General features: G+C 44.2%; 1 protein-coding gene and 1 non-coding gene across 4 annotated transcripts in view; one reads left to right on the top strand and one right to left on the bottom strand.

Annotated features, from left to right (window-relative positions):
* vimar (visceral mesodermal armadillo-repeats) overlaps positions 1-27,285 on the bottom strand; it is a 124,737-nt gene that overhangs the window by 90,915 nt on the left and 6,537 nt on the right. For all 3 annotated transcript variants that reach the window (XM_037428550.2, XM_075878157.1, XM_075878156.1), the window contains exon 6: positions 24,472-24,597. In XM_037428550.2, the coding sequence (XP_037284447.2) occupies positions 24,472-24,597 (126 nt within the window). The remainder of the gene's footprint in view (positions 1-24,471; positions 24,598-27,285) is intronic.
* On the top strand, positions 4,271-4,342 carry TRNAK-CUU (transfer RNA lysine (anticodon CUU)). Its single transcript has one exon. It is a non-coding gene; the product is annotated as a tRNA-Lys (tRNA).

Genomic DNA, 27,285 nt, shown 5'->3' with positions numbered 1-27,285 from the left:
TTTAGTTTTGTGCATATTCATTTTCAGACTTACTCTTCTGTTTTCCGTGTCCAGTGCAATAATCATGAGCTATAATTGGTCGCCCGAGTTAATCATTATGGCAACGTCATCAGCAAATCGCAGGTTACTAAGAAACTCTCCATTAACTCTTATCCCTAACTCTTCCCAATCTAGGGTTCTGAAAACCTCCTGTAAACACGCTATGAAATAGCCAAGGTTCGTACAGGCTTCCAAAGCAAAAATTCAAGGATATTCAAGGACTTTCCAGGACCTGTTGCAAGTTTTTCAAGGACTCAAAGCGCATGCTAAGTTGGAATTCTTCACTCTGAAAATTTTCAAAAATGATTCATTTCATTACACTTACAATATATGAATATTACAATTATAAAAAGAAGAGCGTAGTATTAATGACTTCTCGCACCCTCTCCATGGGGAGAGGGCACGATGTCATGTCGAAAAGTTGGGCGCTGATGGGCTTCAACGCACATGTGTAGTCAGGCCTTAAAGGGGTCGTGCCACAATATTTGTGGCTCGTGTGCTCTTTGCTGCAAGCTCTAATTATAGCTCCAATAAGCACGATACTCGCACCAAGATTCATTTATTCTCGCTATATAATTTGTCGCCTTTTTGGTATGGACAATTTTCAGTTCCTGTTTCTGGGGACCAAGTTGTGCAGGTACATAGCAGTGTATCTGACAGTGATCACAAAGCTTTGCACGTGTCATGCTGAGTATTGTCAGCTCTCGCACACATGTGCCACACAAGCACCTGCAAAACAATATCGCCGCTACCTGCAAAAGCCCGGATGCTTTGCCGATATGTATGGGGCGGAAGTCAGGAGGTCACTCAGCAGACTACAGATCTGGTGTGACGTCGCTAGAACTTTTCTTGCCCTTGCTGTAGAGCTATGTCAGCGTTGGACGCGCTCGCTATGGGGCTCGATTAAGAGAGTGAGCATTTAGGTACACCTGGGAAGTGATTTATAATATATTCTTAAACCCACAAGGTGTTTGCTATAGCCTTGAAATTTGATGGCACCACCCCATCAAGAGTGCCGGCTTGTGCACAGTTGCAGCTCATTTCTCAACAACCAAGAAGTAACAACTGTGACAGTGGTTAATTTACACTCATCCTGTGGATATATGTGTTCCTTTCTAACACAGTTCTTGGTTTGTTTAAGCAGCACGCTTCCAGTGTCGAGCTATGACAGTCGTTCATCAGCACTCGTCTTGTGCGCTTTCTTTACATGCGTCCTTTGTGCTTCAGCGGCGCGGTGCATGTATGAGGTTGCTTGCTTTTCTTCGTGTGACATTCTAATTTTTTGCTATCACATTCACTGCTTCACCCTCATCACAAACTTTTTTTTCACATGCACTTTTGCATGATGAAATCATGTGCACCCACGCCCCATTAGTGCTTCAGAAATGGGGAATTCGACAGGTTCTTACACCCGTGTACCACATTTAGGAGGTCGCAATGTCGATATGAGAGTGCACTGCTCAGGAAATTCAAGGATTTTCAAGGATGGCAAAAATTTCAGGACTCTCAAGGGCCTTGAAAATGCATTTTTCAAATTCAAGGATTTTCAAGGATTTCCAGGACCTGTACAAACCCATATGGCAATGAAAAGATCGTGTCTCTCTGCCTTACACCCTTCTTTATTGGGACTACCTCCCATGACTACAGCAATAAACCCTTAGCCCTCAGTCCCCAGCAGCTGCGAAGCAACTGTCCAAGGTGCCTGTGAGACCTGTGACGCAATTAAGGGTACTAAGAATCTCTGTGTCCAAGGTGCCTGTGAGACCTGTGACGCAATTAAGGGTACTAAGAATCTCTGGGTCCGAACAGGCCGCTATTAGAATCTGAACTTGGCTACGTTGGAAGATAGAACGCTATCCAGTGAGGCTAGTTTAGCTGTGCTTTTCGAGAAATTAGAGAGCGTGAAATAGGACCTAATATGACTTAGCGAAAGTTAGGAGGACAAGTGAGGCTTATACATTGCTGAAGAACGGACACCTCCTATGCTACCGTGGATTAGTTGACAGAAAAGAACAAAGGGTGGGGTTTTTTATACACAAGAATATTGCTGGCAACATAAGGTAATAAATACTATAGCATCAGTGAGAGGATGGCAAGTATCGTAATTAAATTTAACAAAAGGTACAAAATGAAGGTGGTACAGGCCTACGTGCCACATCGAACCATGATGACCATTTGGTTGAACGCTTTCATGAAGACAGAGTCAGCCATTTATAAAGTAACGTCACAGTATACTATTCTGATGGGTGACTTTAATGACAAGGTAGGCAAGAAACAGGCCGGAGACCATGCAGTGGGAAATTATGGGATCAGAAATGCCAGAGGGGAGTTATTAGTAGAGTTCACAGAATGTAATAATTTACGGATCTTGAACACGTTCTTCAGGAAACGAGTTAACCTTAAATGGACGTATTGAAGTCCTCATGGCAAAACTAAAAATGAAATAGACTTCATTCTGTGTGCACACCAAGGCATTGTACAGGATGCAGAAGTAGTTGGCAAGACCGGATGCAGTGACCACAGAATGGTAAGAGCTCATATTCACTTAGATTTAAAAAAGCAAAGATAAAAACAGATATGCAAGAAACCAATTATTGAACTAGTGATGAAAAGGAAAGCACAGAAATTATGACTTTCACTTCAAAATATATTTGAGGCACTAAACGAGATAACCGACGCTAGCAAAGACACGATAATCTTACTAGTACCATCAAAGAGTGTCGGAAGTACAGTCACGAGACAGGACTCTGGCAAACTATCTTAGGAGACGAAAAATTTTATTAAGAGACAACAAACTATGAAAGTCTCAAATGCAGCCGACAAAATAGAGCTGTAGTGGAGCTTTTGAAGTTAATCAAGAGGCATAAGGTAGCCGACATCAGAAGGTATAACAAGGAAAGAATTGAGCAGGATGTAAAAAGCAGCAGAAGCCTAAAAGCTGCGGGAGCAAACTTGTGATGGGGTGAAAATCGGATGTATGCATTGAGGAACAATGAAGGCAATGTCCTAACCAATTTGAATAGGATAGTCGAAGAGACACAGGAAGTAACCGAAGCGAAAACAACCAGGATGATATTGTGAGAAACAATAATAGTCTAGAGGAATTCGACATCCTACCACTAACGATAGGGGAAGTAAAGAAAGCCCGAAAAAGGAATGCAAAGAGGCAAAGCTTCTGGTGAGGATAAGGTAACAACAGGCCTTCTGAAAGATGGCGGTGAAATTGCGTTAGAAAAATTGGCCGCCTTACATACGAGTCTCTCTTGATGGTTAGGGTACCAGAATCTTGGAAGAATGCCATCATCATCTTAATTTATTATTTATTATTTACATATACTGCCAATCCCAATTAGGGATTATTGCAGGAAGGGCACATACATTGTGAAAGGGCAAGATTTATACAGAGGGTACTCACTGAATTATTATAATAACGAGTGAGACAAAGCCGACAGGAATACATTTGATGACTACATCTGTACCACTAAAATACATTCAGTAGCATAGGACATCAATTCCAACTAGTACTGAAAAAAAAGAAAAGTGAGCACTTCAAACAGTGGACAAGAAAAAAACATAAGAAAGAAGGCGTCAAAAACTTGAGAAATTACAAGCTGGTCAGATTACCGTTCGTTCTCTACAAAACTATTCACAAAAATAATAGCTAATAAATGTAAGACGACATTAGAGTTCAGTCAACCAAAGGACCAAGCAGAATTTTGTACGGGCTACTCCACAATAGACCATATTCATACTATCAATCGGGTAATAGAGAAATGTGCAGAATACAACCAACCCCTACACATAGCTTTCACAGATTACAAGAAGGCATTTGACTCAGTCGAGACATCAGCAGTAATGCTTCAGGGCATCGACGTACCCTACATAAACATACTGAAAGAAATCCACAGTGGATTCACAGCCAGCATAGTTCTCCAAAAGAAAAGCGACATAATCTCTTTCTCTCTCTCTCTCTCTCTCTCTCTATATATATATATATATATATATATATATATAACGAGGGTCTCGTACTGGCAAACTTGGTGCCGTTAGGTTGTATACGAGGGACTATTGATCAGCTGCCAGCTCATAATAAGTTCACGTGCCACATGGCGCCATACAGGCTCATAAAAAGAGTGTACCACACTCGCCGCCATGACTACAGGTGGCGCTGACTGACACTCCCACATTTAAATTCGCAGATAAACCCAATAAAGTGGCTGGGGGAATAGTCGCCGTGATAGCTCAGTGGTAGAGCATCGAACGCTTAATTCGGAGGTCGTAAGTTCGATTCCTGCTCACGGGAAGTCATTTTTTCACCCACTTTTCTTTCTTATTTACTTTACATTGGTTCTAATAACTGCCCCTATACATTCCTTGGCATTAATGTCTGTTAAATCTCATAGTATATATATATATATATATATATATATATATATATATATATATATATATATATATATATATATATATATATACATATATATATATATATCTATATATATATATATATATATATATATATATATATATCAAGATAGCAGAGTTATTGTGAGCTCAACGCCGTTTACTCAGCACCCTGACCTATTCTTCGAACAAAGATGTTCACAGTGATGATGACTATATACAAGTGAAAAGAATGAAGGACAAACACACTGAATATTGTGCTCAGAATATGTACAAATACATAACAAAGTGCTAACACTTGGCCAGGCAGTAAAAGTTTTAAAAATTTAAGCATGCTGAAAAAACTGCACAGAGAGGGCTGACGTTTCGGCCACGGGACTGGCCAACACTCTTACGAAGGCCAGTCCCGTGGCAGGAATGTCCGTCTTTTTTGAGAAATTTTTCCTACATGCTTGATTCTTTTAAACTATATATATATATATATATATATATATATATATATATATATATATATATATATATATGTATATAAACCAACATTTGGCTTAGTTATTGCCATGTCTCTTTACTATGGTATCGTGGGTCACATGAACAAGTGGAACAAGTGGAAGTTCAGAAAGAGCTTTATAGTCATGAAACTATCCAACACAATGAATGGCACTGAAGATCAGCTTTGCGAGCACACCTGGGGTGAACTCATTTTACATTTGTGAATGTTCCAATGAACTAAGATCCCCTGACAGTTATGAGCACAGAAATAGCGATGGATAGTTAAACAACATGTAGACATTGGCTAATATTCATGCACTTTGAATATTAGAGTAAATATTAAAGTACAGTTGATCCCGCATATATCAAACTCGGATATATCAAATTATTGGCTATATGAAACAGTTGCGAAATCCCCTTGAATCTCCCATGAAAAAGTACGAGACAGGTGTACATGCATTTCAAACTTCCACACAGCGAAACACAGGCTGCAACAAACGCTGCACCATGCTGAAACGCAGAAAGTGTATTTTTTCTAACATTGATTATTTCATGGCTGCATTCTAACAACTCCAATCCCTCTTCAGGTGCAGGTGACGAAAAGGTGGTGTTATTTCATGGCATTGATCTGGTTTGTTGAGCTGCGCTTGTGAGTGCACCAATATGTTTAATGCACAATATGCACGTTTTAATGCGCAGTCATAGTGTTTTTCAAAGGTTCTGAATGCCAAGAGAACCGAAAGAAGAATGTGATGAGACTCGAAGGCATTGTTGTGATGCTTGCATTTCCTTTTTTTTTTTGTGCATGATGGTTGAAATGTGCAGCCTTGTCACATATTCATAGTATTTTCTGTTTTAGAATGCACATCTCAGAGGCTACGCTCTTTCTTGCTTTTCATGCCACAGCAGCGAGTGCCGAATAAAGAAGCAAAAGTGACATCACTATTGCCAACATGTCAACAGTTGTGACTTGTACCTTTGTTGTTCGTCAGCAGCATTGTCCTTTGTGACTTGTGGACTCTTGTTCTTATTGCCTCATTCCTGATAAATTCACATTTGGGAGTCGAACAAAACATTGACCTGCCAGTTCTGCTAAAATTATTACTGGTGCTTGGTGTGATGTCAAGTAAAGCACTATCACAAAGTGTTTCCTTGTGGGCTTTGGTGCACTGCCAGGTGACGACTTTGGGTGAGTCATGATTGCTGACAATGATGTACAGTGCCTCAGTGAATTCTGAGACTTATTAGCATTTCCGGGCTGCCTCAGTGAATTCTGAGACTTATTAGCATTTCCGGGCACCACTTCAGACAGCGAACGACTTCATCGAAGCAGATCATGACATAGCTGTTTGTTTGCATCGATCGTAAGATCATGGCTGGTGTTGCGAGTGCCACAGAAGTATACCCATGTGGTTATGAAAATGCCAACGTCACTGCCGCCACTAACCAACCTTTAACTGTGCTACAAAGCTCGTATTGACATTTAGCGTCAATAAATGCTGTTGTGGCTAAAGGAGCTGAATTCACCTATTTAAAAGTTTCAATAATATTGAGAACAATAAATTTGATGGCACACAAGAAGCAATACAAGTTTATGGAATATTTTAATGATAAAAAAATAAAGTGCAGTAACTTGCAAATAAAGTACACACCTTGTTATTTAACACAATGTGAGCGACTCATCATGCTAAAGCTTGTTATGGTTTCCGAAAACTGTTTAGAGGCCAGCAGTGCTTTCATTTAAACCTTAAACAGGCAAATTTTACATTTCAAATCATTGATATATCAAACTATTCGGTTATTACTTTTTAGTTCAATAAAATATTCTGAATTGACTGTTCCTAATATATCTGGGATTCACTTCGACAGGAATTCAGGTAATTCCAAATGAATTAACATATGCACATTTAAGCACATATACCCTACTGTAAGCACAGTAAAGGTGGTTTCACTGCAGCACACAATGCTATGCCATGAAGCCACCCTTCCCACTTCCCAAAAAAAAAAAATTTACATTGTTGTGAAGCCACACTTCAATGTTAAATAAGCATATAACCTCAATTACTCTTTAGCTTGTTATATATGGGCTTGTATGTGCTAAGTGTAGTAATTTTTAAAACTTAGTGCATTGTACCTGTTATAACTTTTACTCTACTCCAATAAAATAGTACAGCTATTCAAAGCTGATTCCACTTTGAACCAAAAAATTGACATACCAACATGCCTAGTTACAATTATTAAAGATATTGCCCCGCCACGGTGGTCTAGTGGCTAAGGTACTCGACTGTTGACCCGCATGTCATGAGAACGAATCTCGGCTGCGACGGCTGCATTTTCGATGAAAGCGAAAATGCTGTAGGCCCGTGTGCTCAGATTTGGGTGCACATTAAATAACCACAGGTGGTCGAAATTTCCGGAGCCCTCCACTATGGCGTCTTTCATAATCATAAGGTGGTTTTGGTACGTTAAACCCCACATATCAATCAATTCTTAAAAATATTGTACAGGTTAGTTAGTTAGGTCAAGACCGAAATGCTAATTTTTTAAGGTGATGATGATGATGATGAGCAGTTTTTTTTAATGGTGCAAGGGCCAATTGATGGCCAAAGAGCGTCATTTCAAAAGCCTAAATATATGAACAATGATATTGCCACCGTTTGATATTTGCAGAAGACGCGTGCAACGATTTGCGTTCTAAAAGCCGGCATACAAGTAGCGAGAAAGCCGCGCCATGAAACGCCGTCCTGCACGTGCCACGATGCTACGCCACAAGACCGGCACGAGACTCGAAGTGAAGAGAAAGAGACAGACGAAGATAAAGACAGCGAGCAAGGGGCATTTTGGCTGACCATTTAGTTTTGAGTTACGGGCACAGGTTCGCCCTAAATAAATAGTTTGTATAGTACCAGGTGCTATATTTATTGATAACATTCTGGTGGAGGAGGAGCTGGGTATGATTCCAAGCCCACCACAGGCAAGGGAAAGAGGCCCAGATCCCAGAAGATTGGAGCCAGCAGAATTAACACCTGTGCACCAACGCACGAGTCGCCGACTACGTGGTGAGCAGCCCGAGTTTGGCCCCCTAATCGATCCAGCAAGACCTGTTGAGACCTCACGCACAAGCGTCACTGCGATGGCCACCCAGTCGATGCCATCTCCATCTCACCTCATCGTGGATTCACCACGGACACCGGAGGTCTTCCACGGTGACACCTTTGAAGATGCCGAGGACTGGCTTGAAGGCTTCGAGCACGTTGCACGTTTGAATGGTTGGGACGAAGCCCGGAAACTTCGTTACGTTTACGTCGCCCTGCAAGATTCGGCACGTACGTGGTTTGAGAACCAGGAAGCATCCTTGCTGTTATGGGACGGGCAGAGGCTGCTCTTGAGGTGAAGAACCAACGGAATAACGAGAGCGTGGCCATGTACATAGAATACATGTCGCAGCTTTTCCGCCGAGCCGAGCAAAAGCATGGCCGCGGAGAAGAAATGCGGCACCTATTACGCGGAGTAAAAGAAGAGATTTTTGCAGGCCTGGTGCGTAATCCACTGCAAATTGTGGCGGAGTTCTGATTCGAAACAACAACCATGGAGAGGAGACTACAGCAATGTGCGCGACTGTACAACAGAGAATTCGGCGTCTCTTCAGTTAGGGCGGAGTCAACAACCCTCCCCACCAACGCCGACGTCCTCCGAGAAATGGTGAGAGATATCATTAAGCAGGAGCTCCAGAAAAATGCGACTGACCCAAAGTCCTCCAGCGATGCCCTCAATCGTGGACGTTGTACGTGAAGAAGTGCGGCAAGCAATTCTTCAACCACAGCCTGAGGTGCCCCACCGCATGCAGCTAGAACTTCAGCCATAGCTCTCGTACGCGCAAGTCGTATGGCAAGACATCAGACGCCCGAAGTTTGCACAAGCTCCCGTTATGCCATCGACGTTTGCTTGCAGTACGCCACCGCCGATGCCAGAAGCGAGACTCCGTAAAAGTGATGTATGGCGCACTGCAGACCGGCGGCCCCTCTGCTACCACTGTGGGGAGGCAGGTCATCTTTATCGGACATGCCACTACCGTCGGGCCGGGCTACGTGGCTTCCCAGTGAATGCACCTTGTCCTCGTAACGGTGAGCGCCTTTACGAAATCGAAGAATTTTTATCTTCGCGCTATGCCTCTCCAAACACTCAGCGACATGAATCACGATCGATTGCACCGATGCGCAATATGTCGCCGAGTCTACGCCCATCATCTATTTTCCCGAGGCGCCGTTTACCAATCCCGCGACGGGAAAACTAAAACCAGCGACCTGTGGAGGCAGGGCCACTGATTTTAGGAAAACTGAAAACCCTCCATCGTTAACCGGATCAGACGACGACACTGACACAATCACAGATAAGAAGGCCAAGTGCAGTAATGGCGATGTGACATCCGAGCTACAAGTCAAAATTGACGACGTCGAGACCATAGCGTTAATCGACACTGGTGAAGACTACTCCATAATAAGTAGCATGCTCGCAAAGAAGCTGAAGTGCTCACTCATTGGACTGGACCGCAGATACGCACCGCCGGAGGGCACTTAGTCAGCCCCGTAGGATTGTGCACAGCGAGAGTGGGAATAAGAGGCCATGTGTACGTCAGCAGTTTTATTGTTCTACCCGAATGTTCCCGTTAGGCAATTCTGGACATGGACTTCCTGCAAGCAAACAGTGCTTGCAGGAACAGAGCAACCAATCGTTTCATCTCTGTGTATTGTGGATGAAGGTGTGACAGTGCTGCCAAGTAGCAGTGTGACAGTTACCGTGAAAAGCGACGTTTTTCGTGAATATGCCGGACTAGCTGATGGAAATATCGAACTGCTACTCACAAAGGGAATACACGTGACGAGAGGTCTAGTGAAACTGCAGAGCGGGTATACTGATGTGCTATTGACTAACTTCACCAACGAGGTACAGCATATGGCGAAGGGAGCAGCCATAGCATCACTTCATGACTACGTAGAAGTCTCAGATGTTCGCACCATAGAAAAAGAACCAACAACTTCCTCAACAGTGGACATTGTCCTCTCGAAAATAGATATTGACCGGGAGCTTTCATCTGTGCAGAAAGACCAGATTGTGGAGTTGATGAAAAAATTCTCAGTGTTTTCCTCTTCATCGAAAGTCCGACGTACTCCCGTAGCAAAACACCACATTGTAATCGAAGGACATGTTACACCAGTATGTCAGCATCCATACCGAATAGCACCAAAAGAAAGGGAGGCGATAAAGAAGCAAGTACAGGAGATGCTCGACGACGATGTCATACAGCCCTCCAAAAGGCCATGGGCATCGCCGGTAGTACTTGTGAAGAAAAAGGACAACACCATGTGGTTCTTTGTTGACTACAGAAATCTCAACCTCGTCACGAAGCGGGAGGTGTACCCACTCCTACGAGTCGACGATATGTTAGATAAACTGCGCAATGCTCACTTTTTTTCATCGTTGGACCTAAAGAGCGAGTACTGGCAAATAGAAGTTGACGAACGAGATCGTGAGAAGACGGCGTTTGTGACATCCGATGGACTCTACGAGTTCAAAGTACTGCCATTTGGTTTGTGTTCTGCTCCCGCTACCTTCCAGAGGATGATGGACACTGTGCCCTCCAGCCTCAAATGGCAGTCATGCCTTGTCTATCTTGATGATGTAGTAATTTTTTCCACTACGTTCGATCAGCGCGTACAGAGATTGAGAACGGTACTGGACACTATTCGCACGACTGCACTTACAATCAAACCCGAAAAGTGCCACTTTGGATTCCGTGAGCTTCGGTTCCTCGGGCACATTGTCAGTTCTCATGGTGTCTGCCCAGACCCGGATAAGATCACTGCGGTTGAAAATTTCCCAAGGCCAAGAGACAAAAAGGCTATGCGACGTTTCCTGGGGCTTTGTGCTTACTATAGGCGCTTCGTTGAAAACTTCTCCAAGATTGCGGAACCACTGACACGGCTTACGAAGGAAGGTGTACCATTCATCTGGTAGCAAGAGCAAGATGCCTTCTCTGAGTTACGACGGCGTTTGCAGTCACCTCCCATACTCGCCCATTTTGATGAAGATGCCAAAACAGACATTCATACGGACGCCAGCAATGCTGGCCTCGGTGCTGTTCTTGTTCAGTGGCAGAACGGGGAAGAAAAAGTTATTTCTTACGCAAGCCGCACTCTGTCGAAAGCTGAGTAGAATTATTCAGCTACAGAAAAAGAATGTCTTGCAGTTATATGGGCCATCAGTAAGTTCCATCCATATTTATACGGTAGACCATTCAGAGCCATCAGCGACCATCATTCGTTGTGTTAGCTTGCAAACCTCAAGGATCCTTCCGGAAGACTTGCTAGATGGAGCCTGCGTCTACAGGAATATGAGATCACCGTAGTCTACAAGTCTGGCCACAAGCACAATGACGTGGATTGCTTGTCACGAGCCCCAGTCCAGGCCTTATCTCCTGAGCATGAAGAAGATACTGCATTTCTTGGAGCTGTGAAAGTGTCGCTGATGGCTCATGATCAGCGAATGGACCCAGAGTTACTTCTGCTCATTCAATACCTAGAGGGGCAGCAAGTCGAAGTACCACGAGTTTTCGTCTGTGGACTATGTCCCTACGTCCTCCGCAACAATGTTCTTTACAAGAGAAACTTCGAACACACCGGTGAAACGTTCCTGCTTCTGATACCATCGCCACTGCGAGCGGAAATTTTAGAAGCGTGCCATGATGACCCATCAGCAGGTCACTTCGGCATTAGTAGGACTTCGGTGAGAATCCGCCAGAGGTATTGGATTATCGGTGAGAATCCGCCAGAGGTATTATATCCGCCAGAGGAGTTGGAGAAAGATGGGCCAACAGCTGCATAGGACAGACCAGTGTGAGACTTCGAAGCATCTGTGAAAAATTCTGGGCAAGTGTACTTGTGTTGGAGTTCGAGGAAGTGCGTGCGGACATGTACAGAAGGTGCGTGTTGAGTGACTTCCATGAAAGATAGTTCGCAGTCTATGACTTGCCACTTCCATGGTGGCAGATATACTGCTGGAGCCATCACACGTTGTTCTAAAAGTGGCACAGCTCTTTCCTCAGCGAGCCTCCTGACGCGAAGTGAGTCATACTTGCATCCATCGCCTCTTGTGAGGTGGTGGATGGTGCCTGCTCGGCAGGCACATTCGCAGAACTTTCGGACCTAACTGCGCTTGCAGTGGTTCGAGGTCCGGCAGACTGGCGAGTCTGCTGGCCTGCTTTGTTAGGTGGCAGAGCAGTACTGGCTGTTCCAGCTGGGGGCGCTGGTGGCGCGCCCGCAGTCTCACTCTGAGTGACTTTTGCGGGCACGAAAAAATGCAGCGCGGCGCCCCGGCGCGTCACATCGGCGAAGGAGGGACTGGACTGATTGATGGAGAACCGCTTACGTGCTTCTTGAAAGGAAAGATTGAACTTCACTTTAATCTCGAGGATTTGCTTTTCTTCCAGATTGGGCACGATCTCGAGTAGGCAGCATGGTCTCCTTCACCGTTCCCATAGCATGATGTGTTTGAAGTACACATATCTCGTGCGTGCTCGTTAAATGCACATTTTGCGCAAGTAATGCGCCCGCTGCAACTTTGTGACCCATGTCCAAAGCGCTGGCACTTGAAACATCAGCGAGGGTTTGGCACATAGGGCCTGACACGGAGCTTGCAGTAGCCAGTTTCAATTGAATCAGGTAAGTCACTGGTACCAAAGGTGATGACTACCGTAGTTACTCGAATCTAACGCGCACCTTTTTCCAGTTAAGCGAGTTCATAAATCGCATGCGCGTTAAAAGCGAGTGCGAAAAAAAAATGAATACGGTCATTCTATTGCCATCGGCATTTCCAAAATGGCCGCCCCCTACGTGCTTCGGCATGGCGCGTCGGCCATTTCTGCCAATGTGTTTCCCATGTGCGGCACTTCGCACGTGTGCTGAGGAGTTTGTCATCTTGTAGTTCATTAGCATTGACGGCAAAGAAGGGCCGACTCCAGAAACTTGACGAGTGCACCACGATGCTGCTTTTAAAAGAAAAGTCATCGCATGTGCCGAAACAGACGGAAATCAGGCCGCATCGCGGTCGTTCGGAGTTCCTGAAACGTGCGTGTGGGACTGGCGGAAACAAAAGCAGAAGATTGTCAAAGATTCATGCAAAGGTTTCAGTGGACCACAGCAGGGTCGGTTTCCGCAAATTGAAGAGCTACGCGCCGAGTATGTGCTTGAGCAGCGAGCGGCACAGCAGCCCGTGACGACAGAACTGCTCTAAGTGCGGGCTATGCAGTTAGCTTTAGAAAAAGGGCTAACGCGGAGCCAGTTCAAAGCGAGCAGGTGCTGGCTAACTAACTTTATGAAGAGGAAAGGCTTTTCCCTCCAAAAGCGAACGGGCATGCGAAAAAATTTGCCGGAGGAGTATGAAGAAAAGCTTCACAGTTTTCAGAGGTTCGTCCTAAACTTGCGGCACAAGAACGGCTACCTGCTTGGGCGAATCGGGAATGCCGATCAGACGTCTTTTTACTTTGACATGCCTGGCACCACAACCGTCGAGAAGAAGGGGCTGAAGCAAGTTCGCATGCTGACATCAGGACACGGTAAAACAAGAGTGACGGCAATGCTCCGTTGCACGTCAGATAGGCACAAGCTTCCCCCGTACCTCTTATTTAAACGGAAGACGCTCCCGAAAGGAGTCGTTTTCACGAGTAGTGTGATCGTGTGGGCCAACGAGAAAAATGGGTCCACGTTGCAATCGATGTCTTACTTTTATTTTTCGTCGTGAAAACCGAGTGCGCATTACAATTGAGGGCGCGGTAGAATCGAGTAAATATGATATGTATTTCATGGGTGTTTCCTTTTTGTCTCGTCATGTAATTATTCTTTGGACCTTGACTACAATCTGGTCTTGCCAGCCTTCTAATAATTCACTTTCGGAAGTCCAAGCAGGTCGTCATTAGAGACTATGCCACGCACTGTATTCATTGACCTGTGTGGGCCCACTGAAACTGGGACATCCCCAAACGCTACCAGTTTAGGTAAGTTGTCGTATTGGAGCTTGTCGCGAACCTCCAAAAGGAGGTCGCCACTTCCCAACTTCGTTACACGATATCCTGGGCCGATTGCTTCAGTGAGTGTTTTCGAGACAAGAAAAGAGGAGATTGCTCAGACTGTCTTGTTTTCTTTTTGGCTATGCACGACATGAAACTTGGGGAAGGACTGCCTTGGTTTGGAAAAAAACGGTTCTTCGGTACGCCACCTTTTCGGGCGGCGATCAGGAAGAGGGGGGGAAAAAGTTGGCCATACAGATTGTGTAAAGTTCAGCGGCAGTGGTGGCCACCCACCACCGAGCCCAACAAGGGGACACTACAAGGTTGAATAGTAAACACTTGGAGACGCCAGCCATGCATCGCTGCTATAACCGAATATAACTACCCAAGGTTGGGTAACTATACAGGGTTAACCCTCGCCGCCAGGAAATGTGGAAGTGGAAAAAAGAAGATGACAGGACAAATAAAAAGCGAGAGATAAAGACGAAGATGTAGGTACAGAGAGATAGGAAAAGGCGACTGCCAATTTACCCTGGGTGGGTCAGCCCAGGGGTGCCGTCTACGTGAAGCCGGTGCCAAAGGGGTGTGTTGCCTCTGCCGGGGGTCCTTGAAGGTCCAATCACCCGGCGTCGGCTCAACCCCCAGGATCCCCTTTTCCCCGGACATGGCAAAGCCACACACGGCTAGGCATGGTAGGCAATCGCAACTCTCCCGTTAGCTTGGGTCCGTGGTGTCGCTACACACAAAACACCTGCTTACGCAGACCCCCTTGTGGAGCATTTTTTTTAACATGCAATATACTATTACAACTATTAGATTCAAAATTATTCGACCAAAGAACTATTTGCTTCGAATTCACTTTGGATTTCAAACTTGCTATTAGCCCAGCCCTCATAAAATGTTCGTAATCTGTCACCAGTGGTTCCATTATGCTACGTGATAGTTGCAGTAGTATTGCACTGAGTTAATCAGCGTTGGTGGTACAACTAATGTGTTACTGGTAATGCATTACTTTTTTGCGTAACTTAGTAACGTAATAGTTCCATTTTTAGAACTGCGATGGGTAACATACTTATGTACAATTTTTCGGTAATGTGTAGTGTTACTTTTTCATTTCGTAGGTGTCAATTTTCTAGAGCTCACCCCGATGAATTCTATTGCCACAGAGTCGGACAGCTCTCCACCTGGAGGTTTTGACAAAGAAAGTGAAGGTGGAATCCCTTTTTTTTTTTTAATGAAATTGCAGATAGAAATTTCTGAAACACGCTGACTCCATCTAGAGAGTTTCGGGTCATCGCCACAAAAAGTTTGAAGAAAACTGTGGTATCCGCCATGACAAACTGCAGGAACATACTTTTCATGGGATTGGGTTGTAGCAGGTGGATTTCTGGCCCCTGTGCCTTTCCGTGCCTGAAAGACAGGCTGCCCAAAGGGAAAGAGCATGGGCTGGTTTACTCCATAGTTCATGTAGAGAAAAGGACGAGCCGCCGTGCCCATAATGAAGCCCACCTGTCGACCTCTTTTTTATTCCGAACACTTGTGCTCTCCCCATGATGATACTGCCCTCTTCCTCTTTTACATAAAATATTTAACATTCTCCGCGCCCCTATTCTCCTGTGCCGGCTCTTCAAGCGGTGTTTCCGATGCTTGTTCAACACTTTTAGTTCACACGGACAGCGATGATGCAGTCTTTTCCACGATGTTTTACTGTATATCTCTTTGGACAGTTTTCTTGATTTTCTCGTCTTGCCTTTGTTTACCTCAGAAGCACCAGCCGTCTCTTTCTGTTTTAGTCTGCTCTGTCGTACACGTGGCTGTGACGCTATTTCGGTATTCTTTGCTGAAATAAGATGGGTCCTCCGTATTGCCCTCAACCTTGACGTTTGTAGCTTCCTAAAAGAGGAGAACCTAAATGAAGTATAAGGGACTTGCAACTGTGTTCTCGCGTATTCTTTCTGTTTCCACTCGCTTTAAGAAGCGGTCTTGTCTTGCTTCCATCAGGCGCTTCTAAGCATATTGGTGGTGACATTATTTGGTCTGGAGTTGTCGTCTTCGGCGTGCATTCACCTTTAAGACCTGGCGGTTTATCTTTGTGATCTTCAAAGGCTTCCCTGTTTCCTATCAAGGAAATGTCTTCAACCATGATCAGCTGAGTTGTAGATATTCTGTCATTATCTTCGGGGGTACAGCTTGTTGGCGTGAATACTAAAGTCGTGGAAGATGTCTCCAGACTTGGAGGTTGTTTTTCGGTATTGGGTTCTTGGTTTGCCTTTTCTGTTGTGGGAACACTGGTTTATATGCCGCTGTTATATTCCTCATTTTGTCCTGAGGCCGACTCATCTAGCGTCTGTGCGACAAGATTGCTATTTGGCATGTAATGGCTAGATGGTGGTGACGGAGACGAAGAGAGTATTTTCCTTTCTGCTTCTGCTCTCATCTGTTGTTTGATCGCTTCCACGTGACTTTGCCGAGCCTTTTGTGCTTCAATCTTATACTCCCCTCTCACCCTCGCTAGAATAATCTGGCGTTTATAAACTTCGGCTTCTTCTATTTCCGCTTCCAAATGATCGATGTCAACTGTGTTTGCAATCTCCTCATCGATTCCTCTGAGAAGCTCGTACTGTTCAGTCATAATTTGGTGAAACTTCAACTCGCATATTGATGGGTAGTTCATATGCCAAAGCTGTCCGATATTTGCGATCACCTGCATGACAGCCTTGCGTGTTTAATTCTGCCTTTTGTAGAGGGCCTCCATGATCCGGTCCAATGTCGGAAACAGGAGATATCACTGGCCGACCGTGTCACGAGGCGAAGTCAGAGTCAACACGGCATCCATCACAGAAGATTCGCACAACGAATATCCGTAAGTGGTCGGGCTGTCGTTCTTCATGATCTTGCAAATATCGAGCTGTCGTCATGAAGGGCGGGTCAGGATGGAACCGAAGTAGACGTGAGGGCTCCCGTCTCGCGAGCCTCCAGATGATGCCTGCACTCGCGTTGATGCACCTTCAAGATGTACGTAGTCGACTTCCATGGACTATTTTGCCTTGCGATTATCGGGCTGTTGTCGTGAAGGGCAAGTCAGGACGGAGCCGAATTAAACGTGAGGGCTCCCGTCTGGCGAGCCTCCAGACTGTGCCTGCACTCACGCTGATGCACCTTTCAGATGTACGTAGTTGACCTCCATGAACTGTCTTGCCTTGCGATTATCAGGATGTCGTCGTGAAGGGCGAGTCGGGACGGAGCCGAAGTAAACGTGAGGGCTTCCGTCTCGCGAACCTTCGGACGATGCCTGTACTCATGTCAGTCCATTAGTGCTCCTACTCCTAGTGGTCTCGGCTGCAACAGGAGTCACTCTCAAAGGCCTCGACGGTGGTTAGGCCTCACACATCAGCTTTGCCCACGGCGGCTTCACAAAAGTTCTCGAGGCTACGACTGTGGTCGAAATTCATGAAGTCCGCTCCGTCTCACCTCCGAAGGCCCTTCCTCCCGAGTTTTACGGCACCAAAACGTAGAGAAAAGGACAAGCCGCCGTGCCCATGGCAAAGCCAATTATTCCGAACACTGGTGCTCTCTTCATGATGATACTGCCCTTTTCCTCGTTTACATAAAATATTTAACAGTTCCTGTTGACACGCTTCGTACCTGGGAGCAAAGAACTTCTTCGAGAGCCTGCGGCAATATAAAACCGACATCTGCAAGTTCGAGTGACAAAGGAGTACACTCGGTGAGCACAGTGTGGTGAACATCGCATCAAATTTGACAAGTTCGGCGTTGTAAACTTGGAGCCCGATTTATAAGTCGCTTTTTGTCGAATCCTGGTCCATCCAGAAGACAGCGATAACCTAACTGGTCTACAGTTTCACTATAGCCTGCCTAAACTGAATACTACACATCATGGACCATAGGCGTTGCCCCACGGCAGGAAAACTTAAAAAAAATGCAAGTGAGACACGAAACGTCGCTTTTTATTCTTGTGAAGAAAAAAAAGCTTTTAATTTTTTACTCGCTGCAACGATTGGCTCGGTTTCTCACTACTTTCAATTTCAACTAAAGCATGTTGGTGCCACTGTCACATGAACATTACGGCTAACAACAGTTACGGACAGCTACACAAAGCAGGGGCTTCGGCAGAACTTTTTTTTTTGGGGGGGGGGGGGGGGCACCTCTTTAAGCTGAAGTGAAAGCTGAGCAGGCAAATAGCTATTTGGTGCCATGCATGCCATGATGAGCTTACCTATGGAGCATAAAGCTGGAGTATTACAAATAGGGTTCAACTTAAGTTGAGGATGATTGTCGTGAATTTGTTTCGGGAGCACTTGCAGTGGATGGAGTTGAGAGAGAGACGCGAGTAAGCGGTAATGCAGCAAACCCATTTCAATATTAAACAAAATGGCAAACAATCTGAAACTCAGAATTCACTCACAAAAAGAGATATGCACACAATAATTGGCTAAACAAGGAAACCGTAACTAACTTTGATCCAAGACAAGTTTGATCTTTAGACCTAATACGTCTCTAGCCAAGATGGCATCTCGGTAGCTACTCTCATCGGCTCTCGCAATAGTAGAACATTCTTACTATTCTGATGCCACTTCCAGATCTACGACAGAGTGGTATCGTCATCGAAGTCGTCCTGGAAGATATCACTGAACGAGTTGCTCATCTGCATTGACGGTGGCCCTGTATTATTCGTCATCTTCGGACCGCTTGGTCAAGTCCAACTCATCCAGGCCTCATTGATGACACACTTCGATGACTGGTGTACGCCACATCCCTTATGGCTCGAAGTGGAAGAGCTGTAGTTCAATCAGGAACTGCTGTGCGACGTTGCCGCAAGACCGGGCAGTGTCTTCAGAGATCAACGGCCACTTCCCGGGCCCCTTACGCCAACATCCTTCAGAACCGGGCGGCTTTACTACTTCCATCACTGAAGCGACGCTGACTTTCAAAGCTCCAAGCTCCACAACACAGTGACCACTCATTCTCCATGATTTTCAATCACAGCTCGGGTCGAGTGCCACCAGCCTTTTTCCGATCAATCTCGTACGTGAACGTGGCACGTCTGCCCACCATCGAGGTCTCGTGGCGCCGATTCCAGCACCCAGCACGTGCCTCGTGCCCTCTTGCTCATGACAACAATGCAATCAGCCATGGAAAGGAAAATGATATATGTAATCCTAATGGACAAGACAAGAGTAGAGGGTATCAGGGAACAAACGGGTGTTAAGGACATTATAGTCGTAATCCTAATGGACAAGAAGAAAGTAGAGTGTATCAGGGAACAAATGGGTGTTAAGGATATTATAGTCGAAATCAAAAAGAAGAGATGGTCATGGGCAGGGCACGTAGCGTGAAGGCAAGATAACCACTGGTCATTAAAGATCACAAACTGGATTTCAAGAGAAGGCAAGCGGGTGAAGGGGAGACAAAGCTGGGTGGGCAGATGAGATTAGGAAGTTTGCAAGTATAAAGTGGCAGCAGCAAGCACAGGACCAAGTTGACTGTCGGAACATGGGGAGGACTTTGTCCTACAGTGGGTGTAGTCAGGCTGGTGATGATTATGACGACGCCATGAAGAAAAAATTTTCAGGGAGTGGCATGGGCCCGATGTGCCATCTCCTGGCTACGGCACCGTTACAAACGGGAGATTCCATGAGAAATCGGCATGAATCCGAAAAGTAATATCATGGTCCTTTAATACTTTTTTTCTGGTCATAAAACTCCCGCGAAAGTTTCATATGGGGACAAAAGTGGCCACCAGAGGCGCGACACAGTAAGCAAGAGGGCATCAATCGGTCCTGCTTGGCCGAGCTGTAGCGTGTTCACGCGTTTCCCATCAGATACACTTCTTCAGATATTTTCGTTCTCAGTGTTCTCGCTAAGAAATCATAGCAGCTATTAGTATTAGACAGATTTAGGTGCGCGTCCACAGCAGCCGTATGGACACAGCCCCCCATTGCGAATAGCTGGCAGGCTGTGTCCGTATGGCTGCTGCGAACGCGTAACTAAATCTGTCTATTGTCAAAGTGGCCTATGATGCGCGTTGTTAAATTGCCTAAGTCTTTGATTGCTGCCAATGTTTTAACTGAGTCCGTCTGTCAAGTGACGTGCATTCATAGCGTTCCTAAATTTCTCAATTTCTGCTTAATCGCTTTCGGGCTTAAACCGAACACTGTAACTGGTTTTAGATGACTGAAAGATTAACATAGTTTGCACTAGAGATTGCGGAACAGCCGTGCTCCAGCTGCACACAACGTTCATTCGGAATTGTCACTTTATTCTATACAGCATCACGAAGAAGACAATATAAGTTCGCGTGCCAATAAACAAATTTGTATATTAAGGTCACTTGGCCATTAATAGCCTTGAAGTACCTCTTGAGGGATATCGTTAGTGATAAAGCCGAAAAATTAAAAGCTCAGAAATAAACACCACAAGACTGAGAAGGATGCTCAAGTTGTGTTATTTTCTTTTTAATTTCATGTCATAAATTTCTCCCTTGATCTTAAAGATCAAAAAATGAGATAAAACTGTTGTGAGCTGCTAGATATAGGCACTACGGGCTATTTCAATGCACCGGTCTATAATGAGCTTCTCACGGTCTGAAAGCTTGTGAATATCTGCATACACTCCATTATTTCTATTCGCGTGCACATCTGCTTTTGTCAGTTTCCGCTGGCATAATTGAAGCTGGTGCTTCATGCTGCGAAGTCGGGCCTTTACTCTCTGCAGCTTTGATGCTGAACAAACGGTGACCTCTATTTCACACTCTGCATCAGCATAGCCATTGTAATTCTCAGTTCTCACAACAGCTGCAAATAGTGAGAAAGCGCAAAATTTATAGGGGAAGGAACCAATTTGGTTAGCGAAGTGAGCGGATAGAATACTTGCAAGCTTTGTGCCAGACTTTTGCGACTGTCGCATCACAATCCGGAGAAAGCTTTTGCCGCCTTTTTAGAAGTGGGCGCTTCGTTGCATGCGAATGCTGTTTCGGTTTGGAGAAGTAAGAAAACAAACCTTCGAAAATCCTTGGCACGGCGTCTTCCACTAGTCTCGGTCGTTCTCGGGGCACTGAAATGATGACTCCGTTCACTGTGCATACGTCTGCACGTAAAATGTCACTGGAATCGAAATGTTTTTCACACACGTGAGCGCTTTTTGAGTCGAACGAAAATCCGGCAGTCTTATCTTGGGATGACACGTTTCCACCTGTAACGTTGTTCAGCGTTGGCTGGGAAACAGAACAGGGAAACTTTTTCGACAGCTGGGCTGGCTTGCTCACTTTTCTATCTACGCCAGCGCCACAGCACGGAAAGTGAGGGCGGTGTATGAAGGTCTTTCATTGAGTGATGTGGGAGTTTCATGACCAGAAAAAAAGTATCAAAGGACCATGGTAATATGTCAGAAGTGAACTTTATTGCCGAATAGATAAACATGTTTAAACAGCAAAGATGGTGGGATAAAAGCTGCATGTAAGCAGCTTGACTAGTCCCACCTTCGGTTGAGTGCAGTAAAATCTCGTTAATTCGAACTCTGTTATTTTAAAATCCCACTTAATTCAAAGTATTACCACAGTCCCGTATTTTACAACGTAAGTTTGCACGGTTAATTTGAAGCGGCGGTCAGCACAAGTCTGGTTAATTCGAAAACTTTGGGTGTAGTGTGCCCATTCCAGATCCTGATTTCGCCGTAAGTCCGCGGAAACGACAGACCTGAAGAGCCACTAGGCAATGTACTTTAGCGATACTAATGAGTGGTAGTTTAAGCACCCCTGCCTTGCTACTTTCAGCATGAAAAATGAAATTATATAAAAAAATAACGGTCTCGTAATTAACTAAAATATGCACCTGTGGAAAACAAAATGTGCTTCACTGCAAGACACCAGTGACGTGCGGGTAGCTGCATGCTTCTTGCAACGTCAACGCATTACGATTTATCCATTCTTTCCGAGAATTCAAAAATTAATAAAGGACAGTCTGTATAAATCCGCAATGTATGCGAACTTCTGAGTGCTGGTTGCTCCAGCAATTCGCGCATTTCCACAGCTGCCGGAGTTCTTTCCTGCAACGGCCACTTTGAAAACTTGGGTTCAAAGCTTCAATGGTGCTGTTTTCCAGCCAAAACACAGTGAATTTCGTCACACTGTCCATTATTAAATTCCTTATTCTACGAAAAAAAATGGGCGAATGGTCACATCATAACGTGCTGACGCAGCAAAGAGCAGGCGACATGCTGCCCGCATGTCATTACTGTGTTGCAGTGTTTTACGCAAGTGCGAATTTCAGTAGGTAATGTTTTCTTTTTTTTTTCTTTAGCTGTGACAGCAGCTAGGCTCGAAATTTCATCTTATTTGCGGCAAAATTGTGACCAGTTATTGCTAGAAAATATGACCCTCAGAGCCACAAACTAGCCGGCACAGCAAATGACCAGCCCTGATTAATTTGAATAATTTCAAGTTCCTTGCATTCCACATTTTGTATGTTCCGTTAATATGAAAACCGGCTTAATTCAAAGATTTCTCTGGTCCCAGTGGCTTGGAATTATCAAAGTCTTACTGTATTTCATATTTTATGCATCCAGCACCAGTAGCCCAAAAAGGAACTCAGTTTTCTTTTCAACTGCATAATTTACGAGGCAAAAAATATAGAACACATTAAACACAGAGAGAGTAACTTTATCACCAGTCATTCTCCAAAGTTCATAATAATGTGACACACAAATATTGCCGTTCAAATGAAGACATTTTGTGTACCAAATTTACGCACAACAAAAAGTAAGGGAACATTGTTTAAAACTTGTATAGTGAAGAAAACTATTTTTGGAAAATGTCTAAACATGGGAGGTTTTATTACACTTGTAACAAAATAGTTGCTACAAGATTGATTTGTTACAAAGTTGCTTTTAAAACAAGTTTTGCCTTTTCTATCCGCTGTGGCAGCTACGTTTTTGTTTATTGAACTCCTGAGCCAGGGAGGCTGATCTTAACACACCCACATAAAAACTCGCAATTTTTTTGCTGAAACTATACAGGCTAAATCTAATGAGAAGTGTTTATACACAAATTATTTTTCTGTGCACTCTCAGAATAGGCTTTTTCTGTGTAGGTCACCTGCGCATGCACACCGGTGTTGATGAGGCACGCACCATAATTTATGATGGACCAAACAAGTCAACAGGAGAGGACCAAGGGATATCTGATGCCACAAGCGTGCAAATATCCCCCCCTCCCTCTCTCTCCCCTCCCCTCAAAAAAGTGGCAATGCAAACCTCCGCGATTGCCTACTGGTGCATGGCAGGCATTTACAGAGGCCAAGGACCACCAGTTTAAATTTCGACGATCTCCACTGGAGGAACTGTTCGGACCAGGAAAAAGCCTACTACTGTAAATTTCTTGAGAGCTCAGTGACTCTTTCTTTGTGACTAGAGTGGATGATTGAATATCATATTGTGTATAATCTCGCATTGAGAAAAATGGCTTCACCATGTGCCACAGAGTCACAAGTCATCTCATCTAACTATACAAGCAACTTTAAGCCACTGTAACATTGCTAAGGTCTGGTACAGTTGTACAAGTAATACTCGTTAAATGAGCATATTGAATATAATCCTTGTTTGGGTTAGAAGTTTTAGGTGAAACAAATTTGAGATATAAATATTTCTTATTGTGAATTCCTGTAAAAAATGTGCCTTGATTAAAACTTATCACGGGGTAAAGGCAGAGGTAACGTCTATTACTTTTTTCGATAACGGTAACATACCTTTTTTTTGTTGGAGTAACTAGTAACGTATCTTGATAATTTTTTTTTGGTAATGAATACAACATTTGTGTTAATGCATGGCTATGCTACAAGTCTGGCGCAAATATAACCTGCACCCAAGTGGAGACACGTTGCTTCCGAGACCATGCCCGCTACCTTGATGCAGAGCAACTTTGCCCATGGGCAACATTAGATCCCTTCGTGGGTGAAGAATACTGGTCAGGTAGTGGAGAGGGGTGCAGGAATTGTTTTTCAAAATGCAGCATCTTCACAGCCTGCAGTACTGTGATTTTTGCAAAATGTGATCGCTGTGGCTTCCTGTGCGAATTAGCGAGCTTGTTTGAGAGTTGCAAAAAAAAGCTGAAGCCTGTTCACTGGCCTTTTAACATGGCCAAGGTTGTGCACACAGACATTCCATTTCTCATGGTGGGCTTGAAGTATCACCAGAACAAGAAGCATGGCAAGCTAATGGGAAGACAATGCAAATGGGGCCTAATTACACTGTCGCGTTTCACTTTTAAAGGTGATTCAAGTTTCCTCTTCTTTTTTTTCTTCTTGAGTGCCATATAGTGAAGAAAAGAAAAACCCATTGTGTATACATTTACTCAAATTAAATGTAAAAATGAATGATAACAATGACTCCACCAAGACCAGTTGTCTTTTTTTCCAACTAAACCAAGTATACAAGAAAATTAAACCTGAACATTTTAGCATTACCTGAATCTGCAATACCGTTGAGAACCAAGATGCAGTGCATGACGACATCTTCAACATCTGAATACTTTTGGAGGTACTTGAGCAAAATATCAATGACACCTAAACGAAGGGCATCTTCTTGTATTTCTGAAATGGTACCAACATAAACCATGTGACAAAGTGCAACTTTCATGGCACATTTTGATAAGATTGCTGCAATATAAGTTCTATGGGCTATAACAAGCTCTTCAGGCTTGTTGAAACATCACACTCTTTATAAGCACAAGAACCCAGACTTCATTCAAGAGATTGGAGATAGTCTCATGGGTGATGCATGACAGAGCACAGAGCAAGAAAACAGAAGAATGATAAAAGACACATTAGTGCTGATGTATAACAAATTCTTATAGCAAATACAACAAACATGATGGAAGTCAGCACTTACTGTGCATCTACTCTTCCACCAGCCTTGTGTTTCCATGTTGTGAATTTTATTGTTACTTTCTATAACAAGTTGCATTAAAGCCGCAGCACACAAACCATGTGATCTAAGGGTCCCTTGTACCAAGACAGCAATTCCAACAGCAAGGTGGCTCTGAGGTGACACTCTTTAGGAAGCGTGGTCAACGATGAAAGTGTCTTGTTTTCCCTCGCACTTTAACTTTACGAGGTCAATGCAGTGGTAACTGCAGAGGTTACACAGTTACCTCTGCATATGACTGGGAAAGCTTAAGTGCTCTACTGAAACTTACATGCACACCACATAAAATATAAAACTGGTGGTTAATAATATCTGGTGTTTTACACGTTGAAACCCCAGTATTATTACGAGACACGCCATAGTGGAGGGCTGGGGAAATTTCGACCATCTGGTATTCTTTAACGTGTGCCGACATCACACAGTACACAGACCTCAAGCATTTTGCTTCCAATTAGATGTTACCACTTCAGCCGGGATTGAACCCTCAACCTTCAGGTCAGCAGCTAATAATCATACCACTACACCACTGTGGGTTACTGCATCTAATGATTAACCCTTTACTATCGGATGTCACAAATTCGTGACATACTGAAAAATTTCGAGCAAGTAAGTCGCGAAATGCCTTCCACCTTTAAAGCTGGCTGTTAAGTATTCACAGGGCATGTAGCTTTCAGCATAAAAAACTTAGTGCTGTCTCGTCTAAGGCATTTTAAGCTAGGACCAATTGTTTTGGAGATGATGGCTGGAAGTGCGAAGCGTGTGCAACAGCTCTCACTTCGTTTTTCCTTGCCTTGGTGACCCAAGTTCTATCTTCAATAATTTTGTTTATTTGGAGTGTATGCACTCAAGAGATAGCACACAACATGTTGCGTACTTCTGAAGTGCGTTTTTTGTTGCAAGGTTCTCCCTCCCGTGGCATATCGAGAATTCGTGACCTACACAAAAGTATGCATTAAGGGGAGATGCGGGTCGAAAAAAGCGAGTTGTTTCAAAATTACCGATTTTTTATTTTAGCCTGTTTCGATAAGATTAGTACCTCTACTGTTATAAAAAAAAATACAGGTCGAGACTTAACTGGAAATGCTTTAAAACTGCAACTAAAGAGCACAAGGCGCCTGTTCAAAGGTCCAAAGTGTGCAGTCTTCAAACACCTAGCCGTCGATAATTCGCCGCCACTCGCCATTGTTGATCGCACAAGCCGAAGAGTCGAGCCTCACTCTTCAAATACCAACAGTTTTCCTCGCTGATTCAGCGCAAGAAATAATAAAAAGAAGCACGGTTCTGCTCGTTTTTCGAGCGCCGCGACTGGCTTACCACGTGGTACCGATCGGGGACCGCCATTGGCCGCTGCGCGCCTGTATGTGCTGTGAAGCCTATTTGCAGGGTCCATGTCTTGTCAAGCAGCGTAGCTGAACAATGCTTTTCTCGTGTAATAATCTCCGTTATGAATGAAAAAAGCCATTGCTCGCAAGTGAAAGCCGTTGTGCGGCGCGCTCTGTAAGAATAGGCTACGAGCAGCCGGTCCGATTTGCGGCAGTTGTTGACTTGCAAAAGCCAACGCATCCAAAGTCATTCACACCCTTCAGCCGGAAAGTTTGTGATGCGGCAATGGATGACGTCAGCGCCAATCTTGTGTGGTCGAAACAGCTCGCAGTGAGGGAACTTAGCAGGGAGAACATTGCCATTATGTACGACGGTATGTGGCACAAACATGGCCACAAAATGGAGTGATACTGGACTTAGTTTGGATTTCGCAGTCCTGTCGAACTTCTTCCTAGCTTGCAGTTAGCACATGGCTCTGCCAGATGGAGCCTAAGTTTGGCAAGCGTTTCATGGCCCTGTCTGTGAGGATTCGGCTCGAAAAAGCCGAGAGGGACAAACTTATGGTGCTGGCGTATTTTAGTGGCAGTGGCCACTACAAGAAGGATTGTTCTTTTTGGTTGTCAAATTTCATCAGATTTAATGATATCTTTTATAAATAAAAACCCACCTTTAACTTTAAAACTAATTTTTCTCAAAACACAAACTTTGCCATTTTTTTCAATGTGCCCCTTTTTCGGGCACTCCTAGTGCTCGGATCTGCATGAAATTTTGCCCAAATTTTTCCAAAGTATGGCAAATGCAATTATCTAACTTAAATTTCAATATTTTATTGTATAATAAACAAACATTGTATGTAAACCTTTACTAAGGTAGGTGAAATATAGACTTTTTATGTCTATTATTTTTCACGCCTATTACATATTATGTATGTGCTTTCTAATTAGTTATTTTCATTCTACACTTTATTTCAAACATTATGAACTATGAATGGTAAAAAATTACAGAAGTTCAGGGATGAAAAGAGCGAGGAC

The sequence above is a fragment of the Rhipicephalus microplus genome, chromosome X, assembly GCF_043290135.1.
Source record: "Rhipicephalus microplus isolate Deutch F79 chromosome X, USDA_Rmic, whole genome shotgun sequence".
In the NCBI taxonomy this organism is placed as follows: Eukaryota; Metazoa; Arthropoda; class Arachnida; order Ixodida; family Ixodidae; genus Rhipicephalus; species Rhipicephalus microplus.
The sequence above is the reverse complement of the archived record's forward strand: the minus strand, read 5'-3'. Positions and strand labels throughout refer to the sequence as shown.